At 40.8% G+C, this 13,554-nt stretch overlaps 1 protein-coding gene across 1 annotated transcript in view; it reads right to left on the bottom strand.

The window, feature by feature from the left end:
• LOC308655462 (uncharacterized protein) overlaps positions 1-9,199 on the bottom strand; it is a gene marked incomplete at its 5' end in the record, with an annotated part of 66,938 nt that extends 57,739 nt beyond the window's left edge. The window contains 6 exons of the mRNA XM_081305578.1: positions 228-338; positions 1,084-1,290; positions 2,759-2,869; positions 7,643-7,773; positions 8,470-8,521; positions 8,998-9,199. Coding sequence (XP_081161704.1) covers positions 228-338; positions 1,084-1,290; positions 2,759-2,869; positions 7,643-7,773; positions 8,470-8,521; positions 8,998-9,199 — 814 coding nt within the window. The remainder of the gene's footprint in view (positions 1-227; positions 339-1,083; positions 1,291-2,758; positions 2,870-7,642; positions 7,774-8,469; positions 8,522-8,997) is intronic.
• Between the last annotated feature and the right edge of the window lie 4,355 nt (positions 9,200-13,554).

Below are 13,554 nucleotides of genomic sequence, written 5' to 3'. Positions count from 1 at the left end.
ATATTAGGAGACCAGGTGTGAGAACAGAGCAGAGTTCAGAATGTAAACAGGAAGTGTAGATGGAAGGGCAGGTCAGGGCTACAAGGCCATGGGAAATACAGATAAGACCCAACAGAGGCTCCATCTGCTGTTGGAGACAAGCACAGGTGAAGAGAAATCACTGCAGAAGGATGAGCTCCAGTCTTATAGAGTTAAAAGGAGTCAAGTGCATCCCAGAGCCAACATACCTGAAGCCTGAAGGCCAGGGAATCTGCATGCTAGTTTCCTCTTGCTCATCAGAATTTTTCTTACAATTATCCTTTGTTTGCAGACAACTGTGGCATCATTGAGGACATGCTCTGTAAGAATGTGCAAGAAAGACAGGATTTGTAAAATCCAATAGCACCCAGATATATTTGCCAAACACTAGAAAATCAGAGTGGAGGTAGGTTGTGCTTTGGGGAAGAAAGAGATAATAAAAATCAAGCAAAATCAAAGGAGAAACAAACACATTATTAAAGAAAGGAAAACTCATCCTAAGGAATTAAAAAGTATGCATAATAATGATATACTTCATGTATACCCATTATATATGATAAAGCACATGTATAAACAATGTGTAATACACACAGGAGGGATCTCTATATTTATCTGATGGACAACTGCTCCTTTGGGCTCTTGATTCCACCTGTGCATGGGAAACTTGCATCTATGATATGTATGGGCTCACATGTCCACTCAAAGGCCCTTGGGCCTTCTCTGAGGAAGTTGAAAGGAAAAGAGGGTTCAGTAACAATCCCAATTCTTCCTTTGCTAACCACTCCTGGAAAACCCATTTTTTATGTCCCTGCAAATTGACCCAACCTAGCGACCCAGGCACAGTGACAGAAATCATGTGTCCAATGGACATGTCATCTTTTGTACATGTGCCTAGGTATTCTTGGGTGGGTGGTGCCCATACAAAACTTCCTAAAATAAAGTAATCCAATTGACAAAGAGGGCTTTGAAGTAACAATGTGTTACAGCAGAAGGAGCTACATCCTCATAGAGAAAGCTAAAATGGGAAAGTGCATCCCAGAGCCACAGAAGCTGTCACCACTCTACCCGAAGCTTGAAGTGCTGGGAATCTGCATGCCATTCTCCACTTGCAGAAGAGTTGTTTTCTTTTCATGATCTTCTCTTTCAGGACACTCATGGTATCAGTGAGGACATGCAGCTCACATCCAGGTGTTTTGACAGCCAAGCCCCCAAGGGCATCACCCTCAAGTGTGGGAAGGTTCTGCAGTTCAATGCAAGTATCCAAATTCAGTTCTGAAAATAAAACAGGAACTGTTATCCTGTGACATACCTATTGACCCCAAAGAGTCACCTAATCAAGAAGGCAGCCTTGCACAAGAAAGTCTAAGTATGGATGTGTAGCTTATAGAGACTGATACTTTCAGGGCTGGGGTTGTAGCTTGGAGTTAGAGCACTTGCCTCAAATGCATGAGGCCCTGGGTTCTATCCTCACTACCACATAAAAATAAAGACATTGGGACTGATACTTTCATTTTGTTGATGATTCTGGCATATCCAGTATGATAAACTTGACAGGAGGCAAGTGTGCTTCCAATTCTTGAAAATATTCAAGAAATATGGAAGTTATAGACACCTATAGCTCCCCAATATAAAAGGCAATAATAACACACACATGTATTGCTCAGCCATAAAGAAGAATAACTTTATGATATTTGCCAATATGTGGATGAATCTGGAGACTACCATGCTAAGTGAATTAAGTCAATCTCCCCAAATACAAGTATGAAATGTTTTCTCTGACATTCGGAAGCTAATCTACACTAAGGATTAGGAGGGAAGAGGGGAAGAATACAAGTTCCAGGTATTAGACAAAGGGAAATGAAGGAAAAAGTACGGTAAGGAAAGGAAATGAATGGTAAGAAAAGGAATGAACCTGACATAATTTTGCTGTGTACATATAGGAACACAATGCAGAGAATGTCACCTTGATGTACATCAAAAGCCTGGGGTCCTAATTAGATTAAGATATATTCCATGCTTCTATATGATATCAAAATGGGCTCTACTCTCATGAATAACTAAAAAGTAATAAAAAACAGAATAAAAAATGACACTTTAATTTGCATGTTTAAGTTAACAATCCAGGGGGCTGGGTTTGTGGCTTAGTGGTAGAGCACTCGCCTCGCATGTACAAGACCCTGGGTTCGATCTTCAGCACCACATAAAAATAAATAAGTGAAATAGAGGCATTATGTCCAACTACAACTAAAAAAAATATTAAAAAAAAGATAACCACCCAGGTTTGAGTTAGACTTGTTCCCTATGAAAACCCCCAGAGAGAGATCCATGTGCTAGTAACTTCGGAAAGACTCATTCCCAGCAGAAAGAGGTAATGAAGTCAAGGAAATCAGGTACAGAAGGCAAAAAAGTCTAGAAAGTATAGAATTTAAGGGAAGGTAGCATGTGTCTGAAAGATGCTCTTCATAAGGTTGGGACCCTAATCTGACTGGGCTTCCCTGTGTCAGTTATCAAGAATATTAGGAGACCAGGTGTGAGAACAGAGCAGAGTTCAGAATGTAAACAGGAAGTGTAGATGGAAGGGCAGGTCAGGGCTACAAGGCCATGGGAAATACAGATAAGACCCAACAGAGGCTCCATCTGCTGTTGGAGACAAGCACAGGTGAAGAGAAATCACTGCAGAAGGATGAGCTCCAGTCTTATAGAGTTAAAAGGAGTCAAGTGCATCCCAGAGCCAACATACCTGAAGCCTGAAGGCCAGGGAATCTGCATGCTAGTTTCCTCTTGCTCATCAGAATTTTTCTTACAATTATCCTTTGTTTGCAGACAACTGTGGCATCATTGAGGACATGCTCTGTAAGAATGTGCAAGAAAGACAGGATTTGTAAAATCCAATAGCACCCAGATATATTTGCCAAACACTAGAAAATCAGAGTGGAGGTAGGTTGTGCTTTGGGGAAGAAAGAGATAATAAAAATCAAGCAAAATCAAAGGAGAAACAAACACATTATTAAAGAAAGGAAAACTCATCCTAAGGAATTAAAAAGTATGCATAATAATGATATACTTCATGTATACCCATTATATATGATAAAGCACATGTATAAACAATGTGTAATACACACAGGAGGGATCTCTATATTTATCTGATGGACAACTGCTCCTTTGGGCTCTTGATTCCACCTGTGCATGGGAAACTTGCATCTATGATATGTATGGGCTCACATGTCCACTCAAAGGCCCTTGGGCCTTCTCTGAGGAAGTTGAAAGGAAAAGAGGGTTCAGTAACAATCCCAATTCTTCCTTTGCTAACCACTCCTGGAAAACCCATTTTTTATGTCCCTGCAAATTGACCCAACCTAGCGACCCAGGCACAGTGACAGAAATCATGTGTCCAATGGACATGTCATCTTTTGTACATGTGCCTAGGTATTCTTGGGTGGGTGGTGCCCATACAAAACTTCCTAAAATAAAGTAATCCAATTGACAAAGAGGGCTTTGAAGTAACAATGTGTTACAGCAGAAGGAGCTACATCCTCATAGAGAAAGCTAAAATGGGAAAGTGCATCCCAGAGCCACAGAAGCTGTCACCACTCTACCCGAAGCTTGAAGTGCTGGGAATCTGCATGCCATTCTCCACTTGCAGAAGAGTTGTTTTCTTTTCATGATCTTCTCTTTCAGGACACTCATGGTATCAGTGAGGACATGCAGCTCACATCCAGGTGTTTTGACAGCCAAGCCCCCAAGGGCATCACCCTCAAGTGTGGGAAGGTTCTGCAGTTCAATGCAAGTATCCAAATTCAGTTCTGAAAATAAAACAGGAACTGTTATCCTGTGACATACCTATTGACCCCAAAGAGTCACCTAATCAAGAAGGCAGCCTTGCACAAGAAAGTCTAAGTATGGATGTGTAGCTTATAGAGACTGATACTTTCAGGGCTGGGGTTGTAGCTTGGAGTTAGAGCACTTGCCTCAAATGCATGAGGCCCTGGGTTCTATCCTCACTACCACATAAAAATAAAGACATTGGGACTGATACTTTCATTTTGTTGATGATTCTGGCATATCCAGTATGATAAACTTGACAGGAGGCAAGTGTGCTTCCAATTCTTGAAAATATTCAAGAAATATGGAAGTTATAGACACCTATAGCTCCCCAATATAAAAGGCAATAATAACACACACATGTATTGCTCAGCCATAAAGAAGAATAACTTTATGATATTTGCCAATATGTGGATGAATCTGGAGACTACCATGCTAAGTGAATTAAGTCAATCTCCCCAAATACAAGTATGAAATGTTTTCTCTGACATTCGGAAGCTAATCTACACTAAGGATTAGGAGGGAAGAGGGGAAGAATACAAGTTCCAGGTATTAGACAAAGGGAAATGAAGGAAAAAGAGTACGGTAAGGAAAGGAAATGAATGGTAAGAAAAGGAATGAACCTGACATAATTTTGCTGTGTACATATAGGAACACAATGCAGAGAATGTCACCTTGATGTACATCAAAAGCCTGGGGTCCTAATTAGATTAAGATATATTCCATGCTTCTATATGATATCAAAATGGGCTCTACTCTCATGAATAACTAAAAAGTAATAAAAAACAGAATAAAAAATGACACTTTAATTTGCATGTTTAAGTTAACAATCCAGGGGGCTGGGTTTGTGGCTTAGTGGTAGAGCACTCGCCTCGCATGTACAAGACCCTGGGTTCGATCTTCAGCACCACATAAAAATAAATAAGTGAAATAGAGGCATTATGTCCAACTACAACTAAAAAAAATATTAAAAAAAAGATAACCACCCAGGTTTGAGTTAGACTTGTTCCCTATGAAAACCCCCAGAGAGAGATCCATGTGCTAGTAACTTCGGAAAGACTCATTCCCAGCAGAAAGAGGTAATGAAGTCAAGGAAATCAGGTACAGAAGGCAAAAAAGTCTAGAAAGTATAGAATTTAAGGGAAGGTAGCATGTGTCTGAAAGATGCTCTTCATAAGGTTGGGACCCTAATCTGACTGGGCTTCCCTGTGTCAGTTATCAAGAATATTAGGAGACCAGGTGTGAGAACAGAGCAGAGTTCAGAATGTAAACAGGAAGTGTAGATGGAAGGGCAGGTCAGGGCTACAAGGCCATGGGAAATACAGATAAGACCCAACAGAGGCTCCATCTGCTGTTGGAGACAAGCACAGGTGAAGAGAAATCACTGCAGAAGGATGAGCTCCAGTCTTATAGAGTTAAAAGGAGTCAAGTGCATCCCAGAGCCAACATACCTGAAGCCTGAAGGCCAGGGAATCTGCATGCTAGTTTCCTCTTGCTCATCAGAATTTTTCTTACAATTATCCTTTGTTTGCAGACAACTGTGGCATCATTGAGGACATGCTCTGTAAGAATGTGCAAGAAAGACAGGATTTGTAAAATCCAATAGCACCCAGATATATTTGCCAAACACTAGAAAATCAGAGTGGAGGTAGGTTGTGCTTTGGGGAAGAAAGAGATAATAAAAATCAAGCAAAATCAAAGGAGAAACAAACACATTATTAAAGAAAGGAAAACTCATCCTAAGGAATTAAAAAGTATGCATAATAATGATATACTTCATGTATACCCATTATATATGATAAAGCACATGTATAAACAATGTGTAATACACACAGGAGGGATCTCTATATTTATCTGATGGACAACTGCTCCTTTGGGCTCTTGATTCCACCTGTGCATGGGAAACTTGCATCTATGATATGTATGGGCTCACATGTCCACTCAAAGGCCCTTGGGCCTTCTCTGAGGAAGTTGAAAGGAAAAGAGGGTTCAGTAACAATCCCAATTCTTCCTTTGCTAACCACTCCTGGAAAACCCATTTTTTATGTCCCTGCAAATTGACCCAACCTAGCGACCCAGGCACAGTGACAGAAATCATGTGTCCAATGGACATGTCATCTTTTGTACATGTGCCTAGGTATTCTTGGGTGGGTGGTGCCCATACAAAACTTCCTAAAATAAAGTAATCCAATTGACAAAGAGGGCTTTGAAGTAACAATGTGTTACAGCAGAAGGAGCTACATCCTCATAGAGAAAGCTAAAATGGGAAAGTGCATCCCAGAGCCACAGAAGCTGTCACCACTCTACCCGAAGCTTGAAGTGCTGGGAATCTGCATGCCATTCTCCACTTGCAGAAGAGTTGTTTTCTTTTCATGATCTTCTCTTTCAGGACACTCATGGTATCAGTGAGGACATGCAGCTCACATCCAGGTGTTTTGACAGCCAAGCCCCCAAGGGCATCACCCTCAAGTGTGGGAAGGTTCTGCAGTTCAATGCAAGTATCCAAATTCAGTTCTGAAAATAAAACAGGAACTGTTATCCTGTGACATACCTATTGACCCCAAAGAGTCACCTAATCAAGAAGGCAGCCTTGCACAAGAAAGTCTAAGTATGGATGTGTAGCTTATAGAGACTGATACTTTCAGGGCTGGGGTTGTAGCTTGGAGTTAGAGCACTTGCCTCAAATGCATGAGGCCCTGGGTTCTATCCTCACTACCACATAAAAATAAAGACATTGGGACTGATACTTTCATTTTGTTGATGATTCTGGCATATCCAGTATGATAAACTTGACAGGAGGCAAGTGTGCTTCCAATTCTTGAAAATATTCAAGAAATATGGAAGTTATAGACACCTATAGCTCCCCAATATAAAAGGCAATAATAACACTAAAGATCTAGACAGAGCTTTTAATCAGATAGAGATTATCAAAGTTAAGCAAAATCATAGTAGAAGGAAAACTATATGAAAGTAGAGAACTGGGGAAGAAACATCCCTGGAATATTTTAAATTTTACTCTGACTGACTTATTTTATATACAGGCATTATTACTAATAGAACTACTGTATATGCCTAACATATAATGGATACATCTGATGAACAGAAAATTATGAACATTTACATGTGGAATTGTATAATATCAATATTCTGGCCACTAGAAGTCAGAAATAATTTAGAGACCTGAGGGAAAAAAAGAGAAGTTTGAAAAGCAGATGTTCAAAAATTCCCTGTGAGACACTGCACTACATCCCCAGGCCTATTTTGTATTTTATTTAGTGATAAGGTCTGAGTTGTTTACTGCCTTGCTTTTTTCTGAGGCTGGCTTTTTAAATTTTTTTTAGTTTTAGGTGGACACACAATATCTTTATTTTTTTTTTTTATGGTGCCGAGTGTTGAACCCAGTGCCTCATGCATGCTAGGTGACTGTCCTACCACTTGAGCCACATCCCATGCCCTCTGAGTTGGCTTTAAACCCAAGATCCTCCTGCCTCAACCTCCTGAGCAGCTGGGATTATAGGCTTGTGCTTGTAATCAAAGGATCAAACATGAGCAAGAACACTGTAGGAGAGATCAGTTGTCCTAGGTTGTAAGAATAAGGTCATGCAGAGCCCTGATATGCACACACATAAATGGTACCTGTGAGTAGGTTACAGTCTCTACAACTTCCCTGCTCTTGTTAGTTCTAGGTTTACCATCCTGAATTTGTCACTGGACCCTCAGAAGTATAATTAATAGGAGTGCATTTGTGTTTTAATGGGGTAGTCATGAGCTGCAGCTAGACAAACGGAGACTTCATGCTCACCCAAGAGAGCAGCACTGAAGCACGGGGGCTGGTGGATATCTGATGATTCAGAGTGACTGGGGCAAGTGTTACAGCCCTCATTCAATACGTCCTGCAGGATTTCTTTCTCCTCCTGTGGGGCTTGTCTCAGACTGGAGGGATAAAGAGTACGATTAAATGAGAGTAGTAAATATGAGTCCCAGTTGGTCTAAATAGAGGCCTAAGGGAGTGGTCACAGAAGGGCAAGAGGGTACTCCTTTCAAAGAGAAAGAAAATGATCCTCCTAGGATGTGGGCAGGGTGCACATGTCTTCATGACAGGAGATAGGAAGAGGGGCTCAATCTACTGACTAGAAAAGAGCTGAGGACAGAGACTCCACTCTCCCTGTGTGATACAACCATGAGCCACAGCATACACAGAAAATGGACTTTATGTGTGTGTGTGTGTGTATGTGTATTCCCCCCACCCAAGGCTATGACATTCCTGCCAAAAAGTCTTATCAACCAGAAAGAAACCAGATTTATATCTCATACTCAATGGACCCATACAAGACAGGAGATGTAGATTCTGTGAGGTAAAAAAACAAACAAACAACAACAACAAAAAAAAGAAACATTCAGTTAGTTTGATTACTTCTAGTTGGATACAGACAGGAACGACAGAGAAAAGAAAAACACCTCCTTAAAAGATGGACTTTTTCCGTGATTGAGGAATGCAGTCATACCAGCAGCTTGTGTTTGCCTTTGCATGTGAATAGTGTGGACACTTTGTACCTCTTGGTTTGCTCATCTGGGGACCCTCCTCATATTTAACCCATCCTCTTCCAGGCTCTTAACACTCATTGTTACCTGGGAGCCAGCAAGTCCTGTTCTTTTCCACTCTCCTCCTCTGCACCACTCCCTGAAATCAAATTCAGAAACATCCAGTCAGTCAATGAGTAGTTTCTACATCACTCACTACAAACACAGGGGAAGCCTGAACTGAATGGAGAATCATTAGTCCCAGACCTTTACCAACACGGCTGTTATATGTCTGTGGATCTGATATGGTACAAGAGAATACTGTTAAAAAAGGTTTGAGCTATTCTTGAGGATGAAAAGGCATTTTCATGTCTCCAGTAGAAATCAGTAACTGGGAATTAACCTATGCCCACCCTACACTTCCCTGTAAACTAAAAGTGGCTGTAGTCTTTGTGTTTCATTATTCCATTGTTAGTAAACTGAAGGCAAAATAACAATATCTTTACTTCTGGAAATGATGGATTTCCTTTTGATGAAAGAAAAGAGGAGAAAAAAATTTGGAGAAAATCTTTTTCTCAGAGGGGAAACAGACAATCATACCTCACTTTAGTGACCATAAACCTATCTGCAACTTACGATATTTCTGGAACTGGTTGGTAAGGGTATACACGGTAGATTGACATAAGATGAATTTTTCTTCCAGATCTCGGAAATTCCGTTTGTGTTCTTGTAATTCAGCTTGTAGTCCCCGTATGATTTCTTTAAGTTTCATCTGAGGCTCTCCATCAAGGTTCATTTCAACCCCTCCATCAGGGGAAGGGCTGAAGAATACTGCCATGTTTGTACAGTAAATGTACAGCCAGGACCTGCAAAGAAAACCCAAACATGTTATGGGTTAAAAACAAGAGAATCCAAGAGCTGGCTGCAGTGGCAAACGCCTATAATCTCAGAGGCTCAGAAGGTGAGACAGAAGGATCTAGAGTTAGAAGTCAGCTTGAGCAACAGCAAGGTGCTAAGCCACTCAGTGAGACCCTGTCTCTTAATAAAATACAAAAAAGGGCTGCATATGTGGCTAAGTGTTTGAGTGCTTCTGACCCAAATATTTAAAAAAATAATAAAATAACCCAAGTAGAATTCATCAGGACTAAGGGAAGACAGCAGCTGTCATGATTCACTTACTGTTGAGAAACAAGTACTCAGCAGTCCACAACACTTGAAACTCCTTCACCTTTCAAACAAGGATTCACACACCTGAGTCTACAGCGTGGACTCAAGACAGAAATGAGGAGGTAGGGCTGAGTGCGCTAGGTAACAGTCTAACAGAATTAGAAGGTTGGAGATGTCATGGAATGTGGGAGCCTCTGCCTTCCAATTGGCTCATGATGGCTGATCCACTGGTTTCTTCAGAAGGTCAGTACAGAGGTAGACCACCACTCATTGGGCAGTCTCAGTACTTGTGTACCCTCATGCCAATATTACCAACTTTTCTTTGTTCCCTTCTCCAAACACCATATTTCACATTACTCCTATAGGTATATGTTGAGAATCCTTGAAGTAGAAATGGTTTCCCAACAAGTTAAAATTATCTACAGGACTACCCAGTGGTCACCTCATTATTTCCTTAATAATAAAGTGGATCATAAGGTTTTTCCTCAAGGGAACAATGCAAAACTGTCAATGTAATAGAGCCATAATGTTCTTCTCTGAATATGCCATTATTTCAAAATCCACTAAAAATACAGAACAAAAAGTAAACCATGAGTGTTTGAAATTGTTTTCTGCACTCTCTCAATATTATTTTGTTATACTCCGTTTTTATTGTGGCTTCTTTTCTCTCACTGGGACATCTGTTGGTGTACAGGACTCTGAAGGAATTCCTTACTTATTACAAAAGTTCCAATTGGCTCAGGCAATAGGAACATGGAAAGGAGAATAGAAACATGGAGGGGAGCCATGCTAAGTCTTTGTGAACCCTCAACTGTGGGACGCTCATTGGAAGAAGTTTTCCAGATCCCTCTTACTAAGTCCAAAGCAGATAATGTCCAGTGTTGACTCTGCTCTTCATGGCAATCCTCCCTTCACTAGGTCAGGCTACTGGTGTCTGCAATCAATGTTCTCACCTACTGAGAACCATGGCTGAATCTGAAGCAGATACATTAAGCTCTTTTCAGTAAGGATTGGATACCCTTCCTAGCATGCTGCAGGGAAATGAGCCCAGTGCTTTACCTGTCCAAGCTCAGCAAATGCATTCATTTGCTTTAACTCACTTACAATGTAAGTTCTCTATATACATGGAGATTTTACATTTTATACACACCACAGGGTAAACTGAGGAGCAAAGCAGGGGAGTTAGTTTATTCTGCTCCTATGAACACAAGAGTCATCGACTCTCATCCACTTGAATGTCAGAAAGCCAGGCTTTTAGCCACACCTTCCTCCCTTTGGACTGCAAACCTGAAATTTACTTCAATTATTTACCTGCATTTGAAATGAAGTTTGAGTAAAAACAAGAGTTGAACTTTGAGGAATGACAATATTAGTTTGTTTTGAAGTGGACAGAAAATGCTGAGGTCTACAGAAAACATCACAATAATCTTCGCAAGGAAGAACTTATGTGTCTTACTTACCCTGCCTCTTTCTCCAGCTGGCCAGAACATACTCAGTATCTATTGATGTCATCAAAATCATCTTCGGATCTTGAGAATATGGATTTCTATGAGCCAAACTGGAGAGCAGGTGTTGGTCTGAGAAGTCATCCATCATTATGCTGGGACCTGTTGGAAACAACTAGTAGGGGGATCAACCTGACTACCAACATTTTTTTGATACAGCACTGGCTACACTCACCAATGAGTCCACTATCAGTTCTTTCACTTGCTGTTTACAAGACTGATAGTTCTGTATAAGCTAAGATTATGTTCGACCCATCTCTGTGTTCACAGTTTCCAGTGAGGCCCAAGCACTGAGGCAGGTTACACTCAATGAATGCATAAAAGTGGTTGCATACCACAGTTATTACAATGAAGTCCCTTTACAGTGTCATCTAAAGCCTTCTAGTTAGTGTCCCCTTCAATGAGTCCACAAGTGCCACATACAGAGTCCTGCACATAACTCTGCAGATGTGAAGTAAAGAAAACTGTCTTGAGAACAGTCTGTTTCCCACCTATAATCCACATTGCACTCTAGGGTTTGTAATCAGTGCTTCTGTCAGTTTTAATTTTCAAATGTAGAATTTTCTGTTACTAAAAACAAATTAACAGCTTTCTCACCACACATCCAAAACTAGTTATGATAAAGATATAGGGATTTGCTAAGGGGATCCATTCTAGATCTGAATAAGGTTTTTGTCCATAGAATTATTTCTTAAAGGCATATTAAAAACAATTTAACTTTAAAAATGAGTACCTAAAATAAAAAGAAAACCCAGTTGCAGGTGCCCTCTGCTCTTTTTTGTAATACAAAGAACTTTGAACTTACAACAGTATATGTGAATGATTAATTAAAAGTTCAATACCTGAATACAAAGAAAGAAAAACACAGCTTTAAAAAAATTGAATAAAAGACACTATGGGGTTAGAAATGATGGTAGAGGGGCTGGGGTTGTGGCACAGTGGTAGAGCACTCGCCCCACATGTGCGAAGCCCTGGGTTCGATGCTCAACACCACATAAATAAATAAATAAAGATATTGTGTCCAACTATAACCAAAAAAATAAATATTTACAAAAAAAGGAAAAGAAACAATGGTAGAATGATTTGGCCATTACTAATGCATGGGCCCACATGATTACATGAGTTTTGTAAATCTGCTTCATGGACAACCAGATGAAGGAGAAATTACACTTCACTGATTTGGGATGTGTCAAAGCGCATTCCACTGTCATGTGTAACTGATCAGAACAAATGAAGAATATATTTGAACAAATTAAAAAGCAGAAAGCAAGCTTACCAAAGTTCTGGGGCTGGTGTAAGTAGCAGATGCTCCTCTGCTGTCTGCATGTGTGGAAATTCTGGCTGGTGCGTGGGTCCTGGTCACAGGTGCTTGTGTCTTGATGCCAACAGCAATCCTTGTGAGCACGCAGGCATGTGTGTGAACACAGACAGCAGCTTCCACTTCGAGGGTCCTGAGGGCCATAAGGCACCTTGCTGGGAGATGTACATCAACGAGTGTCATTCAGAGCCCTGCCACATATATGTTCCCCATGATAAACAAAAACTAAATAATTTACAACTAGAATGCCCACACCACACAACATTCTCAACAAAATATTTCATGAGGATGAATTAAAAACAAAACAGGAAAGGGAGGATCTACACTAAATACACAGTCAACCAAACTAGAAACTAAGTCACATTAATAAGCAGATATAAGTCAAAATGAGTGGGAACCCAGATCATATCTCAATAATAAACTTGAATATTAACAGCCTGAACTCATCAATCAGAATATGCAGACTGGCAGATTCATTTCATGGGGAAAGACATCCAAAGGCTGAGGGTGAAAGGATGGGAAAAAAAGTCACATTAATTGTGTAAACAAGCTGGGGTTTCCATGCTCATCTCAGATAAAGTAGACTTCAAGCCAAATTTAATTGGAAGAGACCAAGAAGGATATTTCATACTTCTTAATGGAAGTATGTATGAGGAGGACATAACAATTATAAACATTTGTGTCCCAAACAATGGACGTCTGCATGTATCAAACAAATCCTTCTCAATTTCAATAGTAAAATAGATCATAACACAATAATACTGGGTGACTTTAACACACCTCTCTCACTACTAGACAGTCATTCTAAAGAAAAACTAAATGAAAAAACTATAGAGGGGCTTGGGTTGTGGCTCCATGGAAGAGCACTTGCCTAGCATGTATGAGGCACTGGGATCAATTCTCAGCACAGCATATAAAATAAAATAAATAAAATAAAGTTCTAAGAAGTAAAAATAAATATTTTTTAAAAAGAAACCATACAGGTCGGCGCTTGGTTGGCGGGCCGGCGGCGGCGCTGGCCGCGAGCTGCTGGGGCCGAGCGCGAGCCCGGCCCGCCCTCGGCCGCGCGGCCGCCCAGCAGGGTGCGGGTCCTGCGCGGGTCCTGGCCCGCCGCCGCCGCGCTAACCCCGCCTCCCCTTCCCCCTCTTGTCGCCCCGCGTGCAGGGCTACCTCAGCCGCCGCCTCAAGGGCTCCATCAAACGC

Source organism: Spermophilus citellus (genome assembly GCF_964194105.1).
Source record: "Spermophilus citellus genome assembly, chromosome: 9".
NCBI lineage: Eukaryota > Metazoa > Chordata > Mammalia > Rodentia > Sciuridae > Spermophilus > Spermophilus citellus.
Note: the sequence above shows the minus strand (reverse complement) of the source record. Positions and strands in the feature narration are given on the sequence as shown.